The following is a 20,607-nucleotide window of genomic DNA, read 5'->3' as shown; positions in this document are numbered from 1 at the left end:
GAGTCGGTCTACTTGTCTCGGACGTGATGCCTATATACATGATCATACCTAGATATTCGCATAACTATGCTCAATTCTGTCAATTTCTCAATAGTAATTTGTTCACCCACCGTAATACTTATGCTCTTGAGAGAAGCCACTAGTGAAACCTATGGCCCCGGGGTCTATTTTCCATCATATTAATCTTCCAACACTTAGCTATTTTTATTGCCTTTTATTTTACTTTGCATCTTTATTACAAAAATACCAAAAAATATTATCTTATCATATCTATCAGATCTCACTCTCGTAAGTAGCCGTGAAGGGATTGACAACCCCTTTATTGTGTTGGTTGCGAGGATTTATTTGTTTGTGTAGGTGCGAGGGACTTGTGCTTGGCCTCCTACTAGATTGATACCTTGGTTCTCAAAAACTGAGGGAAATACTTACGCTACTTTGCTGCATCACCCTTTCCTCTTCAAGGGAAAACCAACGCAGTGCTCAAGAGGTAGCAAGGGTCCATGCGCCGCCAAGGGGGCTCAACCCATCGCCTCTTCTTCAGCTTCACGCTGGAGCGGCTGATGCTGCCGCTCCCTCGGGGCTCGCTCGAGCTAGCTCCTTAGGCCTCGCGCGTGGGGCCTGTCAAGGCCTCCTCCTGTGGCCTCGGCGAGCGTATCCTCCTCGTGAAACACGTTGCCCTCCACATCAAGGGTCACCTCGTCCTCTGGAGGCACAACCTGGGAGGGCGCAACCCAGAACCCCCGAGGTGTCATGGGGGAGTGGCGGCATCCCGTCCTGTCAAAGCTGCCATGCATCACTCCCTAGGCCTGACAGTTCGATGGGCCCCGTGTCGTTTCATTCCTAATGGGCAGAACGTGCGTGCAGCGGGCCCGGGGGCTACTGTCGGTCCAGTGGGAACCAGGTACCACGGCTCGTCTACCTGTGGCCCAGGAGGCAACTCTTGGGGTGGCCCATGAGAGACGGCTCTGCCTTAGGCTCTCCGGAGCAAGTCACCTCACGAGGAGCCATCCTCGCGAGGCCCCTCCGCCGCCAGACGGAACGCTACAGAAATCAAAAGGTGTCAGGTAGCCTCGTGAGGCCCCCTCATGAGGCCACCTCGCGAGGCTACCCCGCGGAGGAAGTTGCGTGGGGCCAGTCGCCGAGCATGTGCCCACCACGTGGGTGACGTCCTGCTGTCAGGATAAGGATGGCAGGACTTGACCAAGACCAGTTTCCTCTTTGGTGCTAAGGGAGTAGTGACGCCTACCTCCCTCCCTCCAAAGCAAGTCCCAAAGCCTTCCTCTTTGGTGAATTAAGACCAGGACAACTCAGCGCCAGGACGTGCGTCATCGCCGAGCCCACCGGCGCGTCAGGATAGCAACTTTAGCAGGCGAAGACCACCTTTTGTCAGGATAGATTGCGCCCTTGTCCCCTTTCAAACTTTCCGTTGTGTGGCAACCCTTTCCCACTCATATTTTCGGGGGGAGAGGACCGAGGCAGTATAAAGGAGGGCAAGGTGCCACTGTAGAGAGGGATCGATCAAAAACGAGAGCGCCCAACACTTGTACACTCTCTCCCTCGAGCAATCCCAACTAAGCAAGAGTGGGGTTTTACACAGGAAGGTGGCCCAAACCTGGGTAACCGCCGTGCCACTAGTTTGTTCTTGCTAGATCGCGCAGGCCGCAACATCACCGTGTTTAGCTGTTGGTTAGGACGAAGCGGAAGGGGGAGCTCACCCCAGTGTTTGAACCTTTGGGTCACCGAAGCCCCGATTCCGACTGAAATATCATGTGATGCAACTGCTTCCAGAATGATGGTGGGCTTCCTAACACGACCCTAATATTGCCCTTGCAAAGCTTTTGGGCAGTTCTTCCATTTCCAATGCAAGCATTCAAGTGATCCGAGCAAACCTGGCCACCCTCTTGCTTCCGAGATCCCAAGATCCTCTCGGTGTCTGCCACAGTTAGTTCTCTCAGGTACTACAGTCCAAACACCTCGACCATGGCACTTGCGAACGTAAACATGGCATCTCCGCATGTGCTCTCGGACATCCGTACGTACTCATCCCACAAATTAGCGGCCATGCCATATGCAAGCATCCGCAGTGCGTAACCAGAGAATCCAATCCTTCCCACAACATCCTTCTTCAAGATGAAGTAGTCATCAAAGGACCGGACGTCATGGTACAGACGATCGAAGACATTTTTGCACATCTAAAATCGCCAACGAAAATTGTTGGCGAAGAGGGGATCAGGAGAAAAGTAGTCGGACATCAGTGTCAAATGGCCGCGCACCCAGTTGCGGTTGAGCACTCGATGACCCTTGATCAATCCCTTGAAGTTGACGACATGCTCCTCCGCACACTTTGTGCTTGTAAGCATGTCCTGCATCATCGTCGTCTCATTCGTGTAGTCCTCCTCATCGTACGAGTCGGACAATTCAAATAGTGCTCATAGATGTACTCCATATCCGAATCCATTGCTTCAAAGAAGAGTGGACAAAAAAATTAGCTCTGACAATTCACCAAACAGTTGCCGGGGATGGTGAGCAGTGTAGGAGCGGATGGTACCTGAACGACGGTCCGAGGAGAGGTGTGGAACGTTGGTGTACGAAAAGTGGCATGGAGCCCGAGTGTATCGCTAGAGGTGTTGTCACTGTCGAGTTCCGGTAGGGGTACAGGATGGCAGAGCTGCGGCGAAGGCAAGAGAGGAAAACTCAGGACAGAAAATGGGAGGATGGAGTTGCGGGGTTCGGGAGGGGTTTTGGGTGGGCCTGGGGTGTCGGAGTCCTACGTGCCTACTGTCCGGACTCCCGCAACCCCCCACTTTATCTCGTGTTTGCTGAAGAAACTACGTCTGAACTGGTTGGCAGACCGATACAAGCCAGCGCTGTATGGCTTCCATGGTCTGGACCGCGCAGTCTGGACGGTTGCGGGTGGTTTGAGGGTCCACTTTGGAGATACCCTTAGATCTAGACAAGGAAAATTAATCACCCTGTTGTGCCTTGACTAAGTCTTCTCAACTTGTGATCCTAGGGATCGCGGGTACCCAAGATACCGGAGGCCGAAACAAGGATAGATAAAGTGTTGAGAGGGAGAGGAAAGCTATGTCAAACGTCGGACCTGGCATTAAGTGGCCCTAGGTGGCAGCCAAGTGGTCGACTTTTTCCATCCCAATTTGGTTTTGGCCTTATTTGATCAAATACATGATTTTATGGCCTAAATTGTTTTTTAAGTTGTTGGCCTAAAGCATCATTCAATTTGAGTTAATGGACTACTGACGCATCACATAACCACATTTATTAAATGATGAGTATCAAAGTTTAGTACATATAAATCCCAAAAAAAGGAAGAAGCCATGACCAGCGAAAATACAAATATATGTCCACACATATAACCTATCATTAAACCATCATTCAAACCGGTTGCAAGTAACCGGTGCAACCACGTAACCATCGTCTCCTCTTCCAAGATTAGGTTTTCTCCGCCTCCCGCCGGCGTCAGCGCCGTTGCCGGTCCACCTCGTCTCCAGTGGCCTTAGGGCCATGGAGGTGCGGTGCTTCCCAGCCCTTGCCTGTGGGAGGGCTTCGTTTTAAGATGTTGCTTTGTGTTTTGTTAGCGTTTGCATCCTGCTCAGGAACGTGAGACGGTGGCGGCCCCCTAAACATGGAATAAGGCTCTTCCCGCCTAGCCCCCGTTCCGGTGGTGCATCTAGCACCATCGGTGGACGTGTGGAGATGTGTCCCCGGTGGATCTATCTTTGGTGGATCTGCTCCAATTTGTTTGTCGCTCATCTAAGTTTGTGTGTCTTCAGCTTGGATCCTTATGATCAACGCCACTCCATCGGCGACGGTTGTTTTTCTAGTGGGCTGGTCCTATGGGGCGTTAGAGCAACTCCAACGGGCGGACAAAAATTGTCCGTTTGGGTCAAGACGGACAAAAGCGTCGGCCCAATGCACATACCCATTTTCATTTCGTGCATGTTTTGTGTCCGCTCGGACCCATTTATGTCCCAAATATGGGCCGCATTTGGGTCCGAGGTGAACACAAAGCGGACGTTTTCTGTGCCTGCCTCGTCCGTCTGTGTCCGGGCCTGACCCACCTGTCACCCGCCCACCCACCTCTCTCTCTTTGTTTTATTCATTGGCCCAGCCCCCACCCTACCTCTCTCCTCCTCTGCGCCGATGCCAAGGCGCGCCTTGAGGCGCACAGCTCCGACACGCCCGCCGCCCTCGCTGCCCCACTCGACCACCTCCTATTTGCTGTCGACTGCTATCCTGCTGATCCGCGGGAACTACGCCAGTGTGGCCGCGCGCATGTCATTCCGCATGGGCAGAGCAGCGGCGAGCTCGTGGGGTGGGGCGAGCTGTTCAGCGGGGGCACGGCCGAGCTGTGGGACGCGCGGGCGGGCGGGGTGAGCTGCAGCATGCACAGCGCGTGAGCGGGCAAGCGGGGTCGCAGCCGAGCGTGCACGGCGCGTGGCGGTGCGTGCGAGCGAACAAGTGAGGGCGCAGCAGAGTGGCGGTGTGGCCGAGCGGGCGCGGCGAGCTGCGGCTGAGCTACGACACGGAAGCGAGCTCGCGGGCACCGGGGGTGGGGTGAGACGGCACATGAGTTTGCCCACCAGGTGCTTGACAGAATGCCAACGCAGACATGCCCAAAATGTGCCTGCCCCCGTTGGACGCATCGACCTACTCAAACGAAAAAGCGGACACGGATGCACGGACGGGCGACCCAAACGTACAAAAAGCGGACAAAATCGGTGTCCGTTTGGGTCGGCCGATTGGAGTTGCTCTTAGCACGACGACTTTCAGACTCTCTACCACAACAAGTTTTGCCCGGCTCCGACGAGAGAGGGGCGATGAGATGCCGTGCCTTCGGCTCACTTCAGTCTCTTGTAGTCGTTGCTAGGTGATCTATGTTGAATGTGATTTCTATTATTTCTGGTGTTCGTTGTTGTTGACACCAGATTTTGGCATGGTCAAAAACATAATTAAGAAGGCCTCAAATGGAAAAGTGCTCAAAGCGGGAAAGTTTCATGTCGTCGGAAGGAGAAACTTTGATATTTGGTTCATAGCCATCCGATCTAATCTCTAAGGTCGAAGTTGTGTTCGAAGTACTGAGATTTTTGTATCCAGAACACTGTTCGGCTGATTACGCCCCAAGACCGCCTCATATTGAAAACTTATCTACCCGATTTGTCTTCTTCTCGTCGAAATGATCGATTTTAATATAAAAATCATCCCAATCCGAGGTCTTATGCAAAAGTTAGAGCCCGCACAGCGCGACCCTACAGTGAGCAAAATATGATGCACGGACCAGACACACATGTGACTATGTCTGATGAGTTGCGTGAGTAATTAACTGTTTTGCGCGAGAGATTTGGCCCTGAAGATAACCTCGAATAAAAAAATGTTCAACACGAAAGTTGTTCGTCTCGTCGAAACAAATAAACATGCTTTTGGGTGCATTTTCATCGGAGGTCGTTTACTGCCTCAAAAGTGACCTGCAAAGTGCAGCCAGATTACAAACCGAACAGTTTTGGAAAGTTCGGATTTTGAGTTGGACCCAAACTAGGGTTTTGAACGTGAATTCTAACCTTTCATTGCACGGGAAGTCTATACGCCTCTTATATACATGAGGGGTGACGGCCGATTGAAAAAACAACACACAATCGCAAAACCCATCTACAAACTTTCATCTCCTACCCTAGTTTTCTGCTTCTCGTTCATTGGTGTTCTTCGCTTCGAAGAGCTTCGATCTACGAATTCCTAGGGGCGGGTGATCCTACCTAGGGCAGCCCATCACCACCGTGCGTCTAGACGGGGTCTCTCCAGGCCACGTGGGGTTTCGGGTCTTCAAAAGTGCTCGCTGGATTGTCTTGCGTATCGCGCTTCCGGTGAGCCTCCTTCGGTGACGTGTCTTGTGTATCGCGCTCGACACCGAGGGTACACGGTGACGTGTTCGTGTGCGAACACACTTTCTAGCGACTCGACTAGGGACTAAAGAGCAATCATCATCCATCATGTCTAGCAGCGACAAGATTTCTAAGCCATCTGAAGTGGATGCGGTAACATCATCAAGCCCAATTTTGAGGAATTATCGGCAGAACATCGCCAAGTTTATGAGGATTCCAAGAAGGCACATGAAGAGAAGGAGTTTCTAGAGTTTGTTGGGAATTTCAAGAAGGATCGCCAAGGTAACATCACTCCAGTTGGAGAAATCAAGCTTCCTCCTCTTCATGATGAACAGGTTAAACCCTTTGTGAGTAATACCTTCTCTCTCGAGGTATGGGCTGAAATTGATAGTCGCATTACTGATAGCAATAATCTTTTATATCAAATTTTCTTGGAAAATAGTAGTGCTCAAAAAACTATGCCTCAATCATCTATTGGTAATGTTGGTGTGCCCTGTTACGGCAGAAATCCTAATCCAACTTTACCTATTTCATCGGCGCCTCTCGTGCCCATGAATTTTCTAGCCCAACAAATCAATTTTTGCATCCATTAATCCTATCATGAGTATGCCAAATTCGGTGGTGACACCGAACCAAACCCTACATACAAGTGCAAACGTTGTTAGATCATTGCTGAATTACAATTCGGCATACATGCCACAATTCACACCTGTAGCTACTAATCCTGCTCCTCCTATGCCACTACCACAAGCTTCATCGTCCACTCTGAATGATGGTCTAGCTAATCTTATAGAGGAGATGGCTAAGATGCTCCGAGATAATTTTGGAGTTGAGTTACCAAGGAACTGTATTTACCAAAAGCCATGTCCAGAATACTTTGATGCAATTCAATGCCCTCCAGAATATATAATTCCAGATTTTGTTAAGTTTAATGGAGAGGGCACAAAAACCACATGGGAGAATGTTAGTCAATACTTGGCACAATTGGGTGAAGCAGGCTCACTAAATGAATTGTAAGTGTGTTTATTTTCTTTATCTTTAACCGGTACCGCATTTTCATGGTTTGCCGCTTTACCACATGGTTCTGTTCGTTTATGGTCGCAACTAGAACAAAAAAATCATGATCATTTTTATAGTGGCGATAATGAGCTTAAGTTGTCACATTTTACATCAGTTAGACAAAAGCATGATGAATCGGTCTCCGATTATGTCAAGAGATTTAGAGATACAAAAAACCAGTGCTATAGTTTGGTGATAACCGAGAGAGATTTAGCTGATCTTGTGCTTAGTGGTTTGAGAACTCACATTAGAGAAAGGCTAGAAGGCTATGAGTTTTTAAATATCAACCAAGTCTTACAAAGAAAGGGCTTTGGCTCGGGAAAGCCGAAGCAAAGATCTTAAAGAGGTTCATAGGTAGAAAACTAATCGTCCTAAGATGAATATGGTTGAGTATGATAGTGAGCACTCAGGCGGTGAGGGTGATATTTATGCTACTAAATTTGTTTGGCCATCTAAGGCCAAACCATTTACTTGCAATGATTTAAAGCCGATTCATAAGAATCGTGATGAAGAGATGAAATTTACTTTCAACATTGCTAAGTGTGATAGAATATTTGATGCTTTGTTGCAAGCCAAGATTATTAGAGTACCTCATACGTTTCCACCGTTTGAAGAGCTGAAACGGCGTGCTAAAACTATTATGATAGGCACTAAAGAATTAATAATCAAAAAGCCGATTATTGTTAATAATCCAACTAATTCTAATAAGGATGTGGCTATTGTCCAGCAAGGTCCCATGGCTAATGATCATGAAGCTAGTACAAGCAAGGCCAAGCCGAGGGATCCAAAATATACTCAGCCTAAGTGGTGTCCCTCCGGTCTGACCAAGGCACAAAAAAGGAGGTTGCACCGCATGAGGAGCCACGAGAAGGAGGAACAAGAAGCGGAGAGGCAAAGGGATAAACTGTTCAATGAAACCCGTCCCATGGTGCCCGCAAAACAAGTGTGGAGGCCTAAGCAAAAGGAAAGCATAGCAGCTTCTGCATTGGTCATAACAGCACCTACACCACCAACGGAGGACGATGCAACCACTATTACATCATTCACTTCACCTATTACTTCCTCTTCACTTGGAGATATTTCGGAGTTAGTGGACATGCTTAAGGATGGAGATGATATTCTGGATGATGAGTATACACTGGTTCATGAAGGCATGGATGTTAATATGGTGTATTACTTACCTGCTGAATTTCATGCTATAGATGAAGAAGGGGAAGTAGCCCAATTGGATTTTGGTCCTAAAAATGCTATATTCAAGAAGCCAAAAGAATCGGCGACGCACTTGAAGCCATTGTTCCTTAAAGGTCATATTAATGGATGACCGGTTGCTAGAATGCTTGTTGATGGTGGTGCTGTGGTGAATCTTATGCCATATTGGGTCTTCAAAAAATTGGGGATGCGTGATGAAGAGTTGATAAAGACCAACATGGTGCTCAATGGATTTGAAGGTAAAGAGAAAACTGAAGCCAAAGGTGTGATGTATGTGGAGCTTACGGTGGGAAGAAAAACTTTGGCTACCGCATTCTTTGTCGGCGAGGTGCAAGGTAACTACAATGTGATATTAGACCGTGATTGGGTTTCATGCAAACCAATGCGTGCCATCTACTATGCACCAGTTTTTAATTCAACGGGTTGATGATGAAGTGGAAGTCATTCATGCGGATAATTCGGCTTGTGTTGCTTTGGCCGATGCATCGGTGGATTGGCAACATCCCAATGCTACTTGCTTGACGGGGCGCAACCTATCCGAGTTTGACTTTCTCACCGCTGCAAAGAATGGTTTTGTGCTCGTTTCTTTAAAGCCGGTTGGTGGAAATCGACTCCAAAGTATAATGTATTTAAATGGATCCTAACTCTGGGTGGTTACAAAAGCGACTTACAGAATATCGGCCCAATGAGAATGATACGTATGAATCTATAAAAGAGTTAGATGATATGGATAAACTTGGATAAGGATTTACATCGGCTGATCCATTAGAAGAGAAAGATATAGGAGATGGTTCAATTCCTAGGCCGACATTTGCAAACTAAAATTTAAGAGCCGATCATAAATCTAAGTTGATCGAGATGGTTCAATTCCTAGGCCGACATTTGCCAGGTTTAAGCCGAGAGCTAGTGGAGCATCGGTTACCTATAAAGGCCGGTTTTACACCGTACAAGCAATCGGCCAGAAAATTTAATCCAAAAAATATGACCGGATCAAGGAAGAGATCGGTCGTTTGCTTAAAGCACATTTTATTAGACCTTCTAGGTATGCCGAGTGGATTTCTAACATTGTACCAGTGGAGAAGAAAGGCTCCGGCAAGTTGAGGATGTGCATTGATTTCAGAGATTTGAATAGAGCTACATCCAAAGATGAGTATCCCATGCCTATAGCCGATATGCTTAGTAATGATGCTTCTAGACATCGGGTCATTAGCTTTCTTGATGGTAATGCGGGTATAACCAGATTTTTATGGCCGAAGAGGACATCTCCAAAACGGCTTTTCGATTCCCCGGTTTCCTTGGTTTATTTAAGTGGACCATGATGACCTTTGGATTAAAGAATGCTGGCGCCACGTATCAAAGGGCTATGAATTTAATTTTCCATGATTTACTCGGTGTTATACTTAAGGTCTATATTGATGTTATTGTTGTCAAATCGGATGCTTTTGAATCTCACTTAGCCGATTTGTGTTTGGCTTTTGAAAGAATGAAGAAATATGGGCTGAAAATGAATCCTTTGAGGTGTGCCTTTGGTGTATCGGCTGGGAAGTTTCTAGGTTTCATTATTCATGAAGATGGCATGGAAATTGATCCCAAAAAGATAGAAGCTATACAGAAAGTAGAGGTCCAACATGCAAGACAGATATGCAAAAATTCCTTAGCAAGGTCAATTATTTGAGGAGGTTCATAGCCAATCTATCAAGGAAGGTTGATGCATTTACTCCTATCCTCCGGTTAAAAAATGATGTTGATTTTACTTGGGGGGCAAAACAGCAAGAGGCATTTGATATGATTAAGAAATATTTGTGCACTCCTTCGGTTATGAACGCGCCCAGGCACAGGGAGCCATTTAGACTTTACATTGCAGCGGAGGAAGGTGTTATTGGTGCTGTTTTGACTCAAGAAATACGAAGCATTGTTATTTGGCCTAGAGATGTTTCTTGCTATAGGTGCTACACATATTGAGGCTTTTGGTGATTCGTTACTAGTAGTACAACAAATATCCAAAGTTTTTTAGTGCTTGGACGAATCACTTAATGTTTATCTTGATAAATGTCTATTTATAATTTCTATTTTGGATTGTTTTAGCATTGCTCATATATCTAGACACGACAATTGGAAAGCAAATGAGTTGGCACGACAAGCATCCGGCTATCATGTTGATCATGGCATATTTCATATTTCTCAATGGCTGATGTCTACCCTTGCCAATGTAGAGGCCGAACCAGAGCCCACTGCTTCAGCCATTAACAAAGAATCTAGTGCAGGTGACATCATGACTAGAGGAAGCCCATTATTGATTACTTGTGTAAACCGAGTGAAAGTGTGGACAGGGCCATTCGGCGTATGGCTTTCAAATATACAATGAGAGATGATGATCTTTATCACCGAACGGTTGATGATGTTCTTTTAAATGCTTGGACGAGGACCAAGCGAGAGTTACTATGGGAGAGGTTCATGAAGGAATTTGTGGCACTCATCAGTCAGCTCCCAAGATGAAATGGTTGTTGCGACGGGCTGGATTTTATTGGCCGACAATGATTAATGACTGCTTTAGGTTTTATAAAGGATGTGAAGCCTGTCAAAAGTTTGGTGATATTCAGTTGGCTCCCGCTGCTATGTTACATCCTATTATCAAGCCGTGGCCTTTTAGAGGTTGGGGATTAGACTTTATTGGAGAGATTCATCCTTCTTTTTCAAAGGGGCATCGATTCGTGTTGGTAGCAACTGATTATTTCACTAAATGGTCTGAAGCAATACCACTCAAAAATATGACGCATACAGAGGTAATTCAATTCATAACTGAGCGCATTATTCATAGATTTGGTATTCCTCAAACATTAACTATGGACCATATAAGTTAGAGAATAGTTAGAGAATTCTCCGAATCATAAGATGAAGTTGTTCAATTCCTCTCCATATTATGCCCAAGTCAATGGACAAGCTGAGTCTAGAAATAAAATATTAATCAAGCTCATCAAGAAGAAGATTGAGGATAATCCAAGGAGATGGCATGAGCTACTGTCCGAAGCTTTGTGGGCACATAGAATCTCAAGGCATGGTGCTACAAAGGTTACTCCATATGAGCTCGTATTTGGTCAAGAGGCCATTTACCAGTGGAAGTGAATTTGAATGCTTTGAGAATAGCCAAACAAAATGATTTATCGGCGGTAGACTTTTATAACTTGATGATGGACAATATTGATGAAGTCGCCGATAAACGTTTGGCTACTTTGAAGGCCATAGAGAGAGATAAGTTGAGGGTGGAAAGAGCTTACAATAAGAAGGTCAAGTTGAAGAGTTTTCAAGTTGGCGATCTCGTGTGGAAGGTGATCCTACCAATTGGTTCGAAAGAAAGAAAATTCGTGAAGTGGTCTCCAAGTTGGGAAGGTCCTTTTAAGGTTACAAGAGTAGTTCCTGAAAACTCATATTTGGTGGAATCCGTACAAGGGACATTGTTACCTCGATCTCTCAATGACAAATATTTAAAGAAGTATCACCCAAGTGTGTGGCAAGAAGCCTAGATAGGCAACAGCCGATATATAATTATCGTCCTAAGCAAAGACATGGCCGATAAACAACTATCGCCCTTAGCATAAACATGGCTGATACGTAATTATCACCCTGAGAAATATAAATGGCCGATGGAGTGTTGAATCATCCTTAGAACAAATACATTGCAAATTATTTTTCGGCACGCAAGTTTTGCCGAAAAACCGGGGGGCATGTGTTGACACCAGATTTTGGCATGGTCAAAAACATAATTAAGAAAGCCTCAAATGGAAAAGTGCTCAAAGGGAGAAAGTTTCATTTCATCGAAAGGAGAAACTTTGATATTTGGGTCATAGCCATCCGATCTCATCTCTAAGGCCGAAGTTGTGTTCAAAGTACTGAGATTTTATATCTAGAACACTGTTTGGCTGATTACGCCCCCAAAACGGCCTCATATTGAAAAGTTGTCTACACGAGTTGTCTTTGTCTCGTCGAAACGATCGATTTTGATATAAAAATCATCCCATTCCGAGATCGCATGCAAAAATTATAGCCCGCACAGCGTGACCCTACAGTAAGAAAATATGACGCCGGGACCAGACACACATGTGACTATGTGTGATGAGTTACGTGAGTAATGACCTGTTTTGTGTGAGCAATTTGGCCCTGAATTTGGCCTCGAATTGAAAAATGGTCAACACAGAAGTTGTTCGTCTCGTCGAAACGAATAAATATGCTTTTGGGTGCATGTTCATCAGAGGTCGTTTACTGCCTCAAAAGTGACCCGCAAGGTGTAGCCAAATTACAAACCGAACAATTTTGGAAAGTTCGGATTCCGAGTTGGACCCAAACTAGGGTTTTGAACGTGAATTCTAACATTTCCTTGCACGGGAAGTTCATCCGCCTCTTATATACATGAGGGGTGCGGCCGATTGAAAAACAACACAAAATCGCAAAACCCATCTACAAACTTCCATCTCCTACCCTAGTTTTCTGCTTCACGTTCATCGGTGTTCTTCGCTTCAGAGAGATTCGATCTACGAAGTCCTAGGGGCGGGCGATCCGACCTAGGGCAGCCCATCACCGCCGTGCGTCCAGACGGGATCTCTCCCGGACGCGTGGGGTTTCGGGTCTTCAAAAGCGCTCGCTGGATTGTCTTGCGTATCACGCTTTCTGTGAGCCTCCTTCGGTGACGTATCTTGTGTATCGCGCTCGACACCGAGGGTACACGGTGACGTATTCGTGTGTGAACAGTTATACTGCCATGATTGAAGATGAATACATCGAAAGTTTTCCTGCCAAAAAAATGTAACCGGTGCGACCATCTCCGCATGTTCAAAGGGCCACGTACGAATCTATGTTGTAGCCCTAAGAATGATGCATGGAGAAAAGGGAAAAATGCTTGAGCTTACGCGATAAATATCTGCACCATATAACAAAGAAATAATGCCCAAGAACCACGTGGTATATATGTGGTAAGCAACACAAACTTGATATATAATCAATAATCAAAAAACAGAAATAAAGCCCAAGAACAGAGGGAATCAAAAGAGTCTACGATTATTCGATAAAATAAATCAAGATTAATTTGTAATACGTACTATATCTATATCTATACCAAATATAAAAGGGCTATCGTTTCTTACCGCCGTAATTTCGTCCTTTTTTGGTCTGTCCATCTTGCTCTCATATTATATAGTTTAAGATTTTGGTCTGTCCATCTTGCTCTCATATTATATAGTTTAAGAATCTATATGGTAGTACTAAAAATTTTGCCTGTCCAAGAATTTTCCTACACCACATCTACTCTCAGCGTCGTTTTCAGCCCAATGAAGCACGGTCCAGTGTGGTCCGGTTCGTTTTCCTACACCACATCTACCTTCGTCGTTGTCAGCCCATCTTCTGCAGCTCAACAAAGGATGGCCCAGTGCAGTCTAGGGGAGGCAAAAAAAATAGTGCTTGGTTTGGTGATTTGAAATCGTGACTTGATGGCAAACAACTACTGTCACGACACCAGCTATGCTACCTCGCACTATGTGTTGTAAGGAAAGCTTGATTCATATATTAGTCCCACCTCGCTCCCTTGCACACAATCCTCTCAACTTAAATACGTCTTTCAATTTTCTGGGTATCAACGAGCCTTCTCAGGAATCAATAAGGAAATAATTTGTCATGAAGGAAGGAAATAATTTGTCATGTTCAGATAAATAAGGAAGGAAAGGAGAATAAGCCGTTGGTCCGTTCCTCTACATGATTGGAAAGAGAATAAGGAAGGAAATAAGTCCTCCGGGCGGAAAGAGAGAAAATAAGGAATGAACCCTGCTCCTGAAATTAAGGAAGGAAGCAAAATTGAATCATATCCTCAAATTAAGGAAGGAAGGAGAGGATTTCATCTCGAAAATCAGTAAGTGAAGGGTAAAAATTGACTTCTGGCTCTTTAGAGAGGATTTCAACCGACGTTTCAACGTGCAGCAAGAGAAATAAAGAAGGAAGAATAATAAGGAAATTTAGACATAATAAGGAAAGCAGTGCAAGTCTGCCTCAACATGCACGTTGCGCATTAAAATACTCTACTGTAAGCTGGTTTTCTGGTCTTCTTTTTTGCAAAAGCATTATGGTGTTTACTCATTAGCGAAGCATGGGCCGCAAGTTGAACAATGCATATATTTCCCCCCAGAAAAAATATGTAATTTTGTTATATGTTTTGTAAAGATGGTCGGCTTGAAAGAACAATTTTTCATCATGCTAGGGGCATTTGACTATACTTTTTTAGAAACAATAATAATTGGATTAGGAGTGTCGGAGTACGATTAATTTTTATCGTGTTGTAACGCACGACATAGATGTAATTTTTGATAATTTTGATGTTCTTTATATTGTCGCGATATTTGATAAATAAATCAAAAGTTTTTCCTAGGAAAAACATTGTCAATCAGATCAATTTAGTCCTAATCATACACCATGTCCTAAGCTCTAGGTCGTGATCCTCAAATTATGCATCATTTCTTATCATCAGGGACCGTTGTCCCTTGACGTAGCTCCTTGACCAGGCAATCGTGCTTCATAAGAACTGGTATTTTCTCCCGTGCGCATTTGTGCTAGTATATAAACATAAAGCAAAGATGGTAAAGTGGTGTTGCCTTCACTCGCCAACTTGTGCCTTAATGTCATTTGAGTCGGTACGTGATGCGGCCGGGAATAGCGCTTGATTGCCCGGCTAGCAAATCATTTGACGTACGTCAACGACATCTTTGCCACGTCCGTCGTCAAGGCATTGATCACAGTGAGAGTGGCTTGCCACATGGGCATGTAAGGTTGCGAAGATAAGGCCCAGGGGCACTGTCCGGCAGCTAACGGGACAACCACCGGCACCCGGCGGCTACGCACGGCCAATTAATCAAGGGCTTGACGGCCTTGAAGGTCTCCGACTTCCAACCGTAAACCGCAACCTAATTCCCGTGTGTGTGTGTGTGACATAGCCTCCGATTTGTTCTAGGTGTACTGAATTTCATCAAGTTTGGAACGTACATTAGGACGAGAGCGAAGGTAGTTATTATTCCCGGCAATGTCCATGTCGAGCAACGAGTGAGACAGACAAGGATCACGCTCAGCTTGTATGTAAGCAATCATTCATGCCTTTTGCAACAGCAAACACGCCGACGAGCTTGCATATTGGCATGCACCATGTTGAGGCCCTTCTTTACGTGTGTGTGTGTCACCTCATGCAAAAAAAACACTGAATTAGAAATAGGACAGACAACGTGAAAGAAAATTAAGTTGTGGTTTGGGCGAGGTGGAAGGTGGTGGCTAGCTATAGCTTTCAAACGCATGACCGTAATTCCATCGTCCCTCTCGTTAAATAAGTGTTCCTATATACTATAATGAGTCTCTGCGTTAGAGGTTAATTAGAATTTCAATTCTAGGCCCGCAAGAATTTAGACAATTATTGGTGTTCGAATGGCTTATATGCATACGTGTGGACGTGTTATTTTGTTGATCTTTATGTGCTTACAAATGTACAAAGTACAACTACACGGCAATGGACCAATAGTAGCAATACTTGCATGCAATCATGCTCCCTCCGTCTTTATTTACTTCGCATATTGGTTTTGACTGAAGTCAAACTTTATAAATTTTGGCCAAGTTTGTAGAAAACAATATGAATATTTACAGTAACAAATTTGTATGATGTCAAAGTATATGCAATGATGAATCCAATGATATATATTTGGTGGTGTATATGCTAATATATTTTTCTACAAACTTGTTAAAAGTATATAAAGTTTGACTTTAGACAAAGCTAATATGAAGAGTAAATAAAAATGGAGGGAGTATATGCCTCGTGGTATGGGTCAAAATCAAAGTGCAAGTGTGCGTCATTCTTGTCTATTTAGTGCAAACACCATTTCTCCACCATGTGACTTTTTTTTTTTGCGGAAACTCCACCATGTGACTTGGGATCACTCGTACATAAGAGTAAGTAACCGTGAGGATCATGGCTATTTATTTATAAATCCGGACTACTCGCGAGATCAAAACTTCTCTTGCACGGCTGAGGAGGGGGAAGTCTCTATATTGATTGATCATGTCTTGCATGATGGTTAATGCCAAAGCAAAAAAATAAACATTTATAATTATCCAGTAAAGGAGTGGCATTTCATATTATTAGGTACTAATACATCCCAAGTACATAAAAAAACATACATGTGTCTAATAATGCACATTGTGCATGGGATCAATTGATGGCAATGGCATGTAGGAATGGATCTTTCACGCGGGGTCTCATACCATGTCGACCCAACCCCAAGTGTCCTAGCATGCATTTGTATTACTATCGGTTTGATGTCATGTGTCCATCAACCAATAACTATGCTAGTGTACACATATGTGTCCTGAGATATTTGTCGAGTGGGATTGTTTTCAAAATAATTAACCAACACAAAGATAAATTTAAAATTATACAAACAAGTTACGTACTTGACAATGAATATTTAAAACATTGTTCAATGAAGATTAATAGGTGATTGAAAGAACGTGAACAGGATATTATTTGGGCCGCAAACGGTTAATGGCGTAGACAAATTACAGTATATTATTTGACACAACGTGAACATGATGAACGGTAATCCTTCGGGCCGCAAACGGTTAATGGCGTAGACAAATTACTTGATGAAACACGAGCATGACGAACTGTAATCCTCTCGATGGCCGACGGTGGTGGGTTAATGGCTGAGAACGTCGGGAATGTCCACCGGGTATCTGTGGATGGAGGTCGCCCACGGCCCGTCGGCGTTGCGCGCGGGCTGGATGCACTCCCACGCCGCGCCGTTGCACTTGAACCCGGACCCGAAGCCGATCATCCACACGCGGTCGCCCTTGCGCATGCGGCCCTTGGCCTCGATGTAGCCCAGCTCGTACCACAGCGAGCTGCTCGACGTGTTCCCGAACTTGTGCAGCGTCATCCGCGACGCCTCCACCTGCTCGTCGGACAGCCCGAGGTTCTTCTGCAGCTCGTCGATGATCGCGCGGCCGCCGGCGTGGATGCAGAAGTGCTCGAACGCCGTGCGGAAGTCGGGGATGTACGGCTTCACCCGCCTGTTGATCACCTTCCGCGCGACGAAGGAGAAGGCGAACTTGAGCTGCTCGCTGGCCGGCAGGACGAGCGGCCCCATCGCGGTGATATTGGCCTTGAGCGCGTCGCCGGCGATGTTCATCAGGTCCTTGCTGAGGTTGATCCCGCGGTGGCCCTCGCCGTCCTCCTCCTGGAACACGCACCGGTACGCGCTGTCCTGCGCGCCGGTGAGCGTGCGTATGAGGTGCTTCAGGCGGAACCGGGCCTTCGCCGGGGACGTCGACAGCAGCGCGGCCGCGCCGCCGATGCGGAAGAGGCAGTTGGGCAGGAGCATTGCGCGCTCGGTGCCGAGGTAGTAGTTGGGCGTGATGGTCTCCGTGGAGACGACCAGCGCGTGCGCGCCGTGGGGGGCCACCTGCAGCAGGTTCCTCGCGAGCCCCACGGCGATGAGCCCCGCGCTGCACCCCATGCCGGAGAGGTGCATGCTGCGGATGTCGCTCCGCAGCTTGTACTTGTTCACGATCATGTCGACCAGGGACGGCGTGGGGCAGAACAGGCTGCAGTTGACGATGAGTATGTCGATGGCCTCGGGGGCGATGCCGGTCTTGGCGAGCAGGTCGTCGATGGCCGAGAAGGCGACGAGCTCGAACTCGGCGCGGGCGGCGTCGACGGTGCAGTACTTGTGCGTGCCGATGTAGTGGTGCGCCGGCGGCAGGCAGGTCTCCTCCCCGAGCCCCGAGCGCTCCAGCAGGCGCGTCATGAACCGGATGCTGCGCTCGTTGAGCTCGGGCAGCAGCTTGGCGTGCTCCAGGAAGCTGGCGAAGGGGATGCGGCAGGTGTGCGGGGTGCGGAAGCCGGCGTAGTCGACGAGGTACACCGCGCGGGGACGCAGCATGAGATACAGGACGGTAGCCGCGGCCGGAAGGAAGCAGGCCAAGAAGAGGTGCACCGGCCGGACCTCGGAGAGCCGGCTGGCCAGCTCCTCCGGCCCGACGCGCACCATCGCGACGAGGGCGGCGGCAGCGGCGAGCGAGACGGTGACGATGGACGGGCTCATGCTGCTCGATCGTATAGCCAGCTCGGCGAGTGTAGTGCAAAGCATGGATATTTTTGGTGCGTTTGTTAGTGCCAATTATAGTGCCAAGCGAGCGGTAGCACAGTACGCGCAGGTCATATCATCATCAATCCGCCGCGCAATTACTACATTTCATACGTGGGCAGCTTGATTTTTCAAGTGTATCAATTGGCTCAGTGTTGCTCCCTAGACAGAAAAGTTGTTGATGCGCGGCATGGAATGGGTCTAGCTCAACTCTAACAACCTTTCAAAAAAGAAAAACTCAACTCTAACAAACTCATTCGCCGATATATTTTCCTAGCTACGGGCCTACACAAACCCTTTAAGACACAGGTCCTCGCGAAGGCGACATGTAACCAACGTGACTAGCTTGTTAAGAGTTAGGATAGCTTGTTAGTTAATCATCTTTTGAAGTGTTAGGATAACTTGTCTTAAGTCTTAACAGAAATAGGATATTGATCTAATGATTAGAACACCGCATTAGATAAGAGCAAAAACTGGTAAGAGCATAAGACACCCATGGCCATCTTAGGCAAAGACGTAGCCCTCATGGTGGTATGCGGTAGAGATGGTCTTAGCCTCTCTCTCAGCACCACCTTAGGATCGACATAGGGGGAACCACACCTACCATGTAAAATCGTTAGTGCTCCCTCCGTTTTTAGATATAAGTTTTTTTAGAGATTTCAATATAAACTACATACGAAGCAAAATTGAGTGAATCTACACTCTAAAACACGTCTATATACATCCGTATATAGTCACTAGGAAAATCTCTAAAAAGACTTGTATATTTATCAATGAAGGGAGTATTAAACTGGTGGGATTCTTCCCTTTATATATCAGGTACTACAGAGTCGGAACCAAAATCAAATCGTTGGTTGGCACCTCCGACCATGGACTTACGGTGTACGTATGTGGCATGTGGTGGGTCACATTCCGTTGGCTTTCTATCTCGGCTGCTAGCCAAGATCAACATCCAACATTCTACCATTGATCGTAAGATTAACAAACATCATATGCCCACTCTCGATAAAAATAACACGCCAACGTAAAGTGTTACAGTGACTAGTGAGATGCCACTTAACATCAGTACTCAGAATGTATAGTACATCATTCTATATCCAAATGATAAACATAATATTTTAACATTTTATGGTAGTTAATTTATTTCATGGTCCTCGTTTCCGGAATCAAGAGGCTTTCTAAACCAATGCCGACAATATGATCATAAAAGAATGGGTTGTGAGCCTGTAGGGGCGGAACCGCAAAAAATTATAAGTCCAATATCATAAGTTGGATCATGCACTCTATCTTTCACAACAGATACATAATGGCAATGGCTTTGGCAACACCAATTGACTTGTTATTACTCGCATAGAGGAATGCATGCTCATAATCATATTAAGTAGTTTAATGATGTTGTCTATCACTTTTACTTTGAAGAAAAAAAATCCTTCGGCATACAACATGCTCAATAGCCTCTTAACATGCCACAGAAAAATTTCGCATCACTAATAATGCCATGATTGTTCTTTTGGAGCGTCTCCGTAATTTAGCTCCATACGTGAGGATGTAGATGTAATATTACATGGAATTATTAATATTTGCACACCTCACCAAACAATATCCAACTAACCCAAATTTTCTGATTTTTAGACTCCTCATAAGTGAGCATGCATTCTTTATTTCCTTGCATATATTGCAAAGCTCGATAAAGGTTTTCGAGTGGTCCACGTTTTGATTGAATGCATATTTGTAAGGTATCCTTGCCGCAAATAAGGACATGTTCATACTTAATACATATTATGCGCTGACAACTTATACATAAGGAACTCACATTGTCTGATCGGTTTAAAATTAGTTTTTCGAACATTAAAATGTATAGCTTTATTGCCCTTGACTTTAGGAGTAAGGTTGAGTATTTGGACATAATGTTTTTCTTTCGCACTCTGTCCATGTATGTGAGCATAACAAACTTATACTCCTTTCGGACCTATGTCCTGGTGAATCTCAATATAAATAGTGCATGAGGTATCACCAAGATCATTTAAGTCATAACTGGGAGATATAAACATTTTGGTTGGCTAATGAGATTTCTTCTACACAAAAGTAGTAAACTTATTCCCCTACACATAGGTACCATCGTACAAATGATTGTCTTAGTTCATAAAATGAATTATATTCCTTAGACAACATGCCTTGTGTTACCTTCATTTCATGACCAAACCTTCTAGTTGAGTCACATAAAACATTCTTAACTAAATCAACATAAAAACATGCCATGATTATAACACAAGCATCATGAGAAT

At 45.6% G+C, this 20,607-nt stretch overlaps 1 protein-coding gene across 1 annotated transcript; it reads right to left on the bottom strand.

The window, feature by feature from the left end:
- Nucleotides 1-16,700: 16,700 nt before the first annotated feature.
- LOC109758154 (3-ketoacyl-CoA synthase 6) lies at nt 16,701-18,535 on the bottom strand. The gene has a single exon (XM_020317005.4). It carries the CDS (start codon nt 18,323-18,325, stop codon nt 16,874-16,876), a length of 1,452 nt encoding a protein of 483 aa, XP_020172594.1. The 5' UTR covers nt 18,326-18,535; the 3' UTR covers nt 16,701-16,873.
- Nucleotides 18,536-20,607: the final 2,072 nt, after the last annotated feature.

The sequence above is a fragment of the Aegilops tauschii genome, chromosome 4 (assembly GCF_002575655.3).
Source record: "Aegilops tauschii subsp. strangulata cultivar AL8/78 chromosome 4, Aet v6.0, whole genome shotgun sequence".
Taxonomy (NCBI): Eukaryota; Viridiplantae; Streptophyta; class Magnoliopsida; order Poales; family Poaceae; genus Aegilops; species Aegilops tauschii.
Note: the sequence above shows the minus strand (reverse complement) of the source record. Positions and strands in the feature narration are given on the sequence as shown.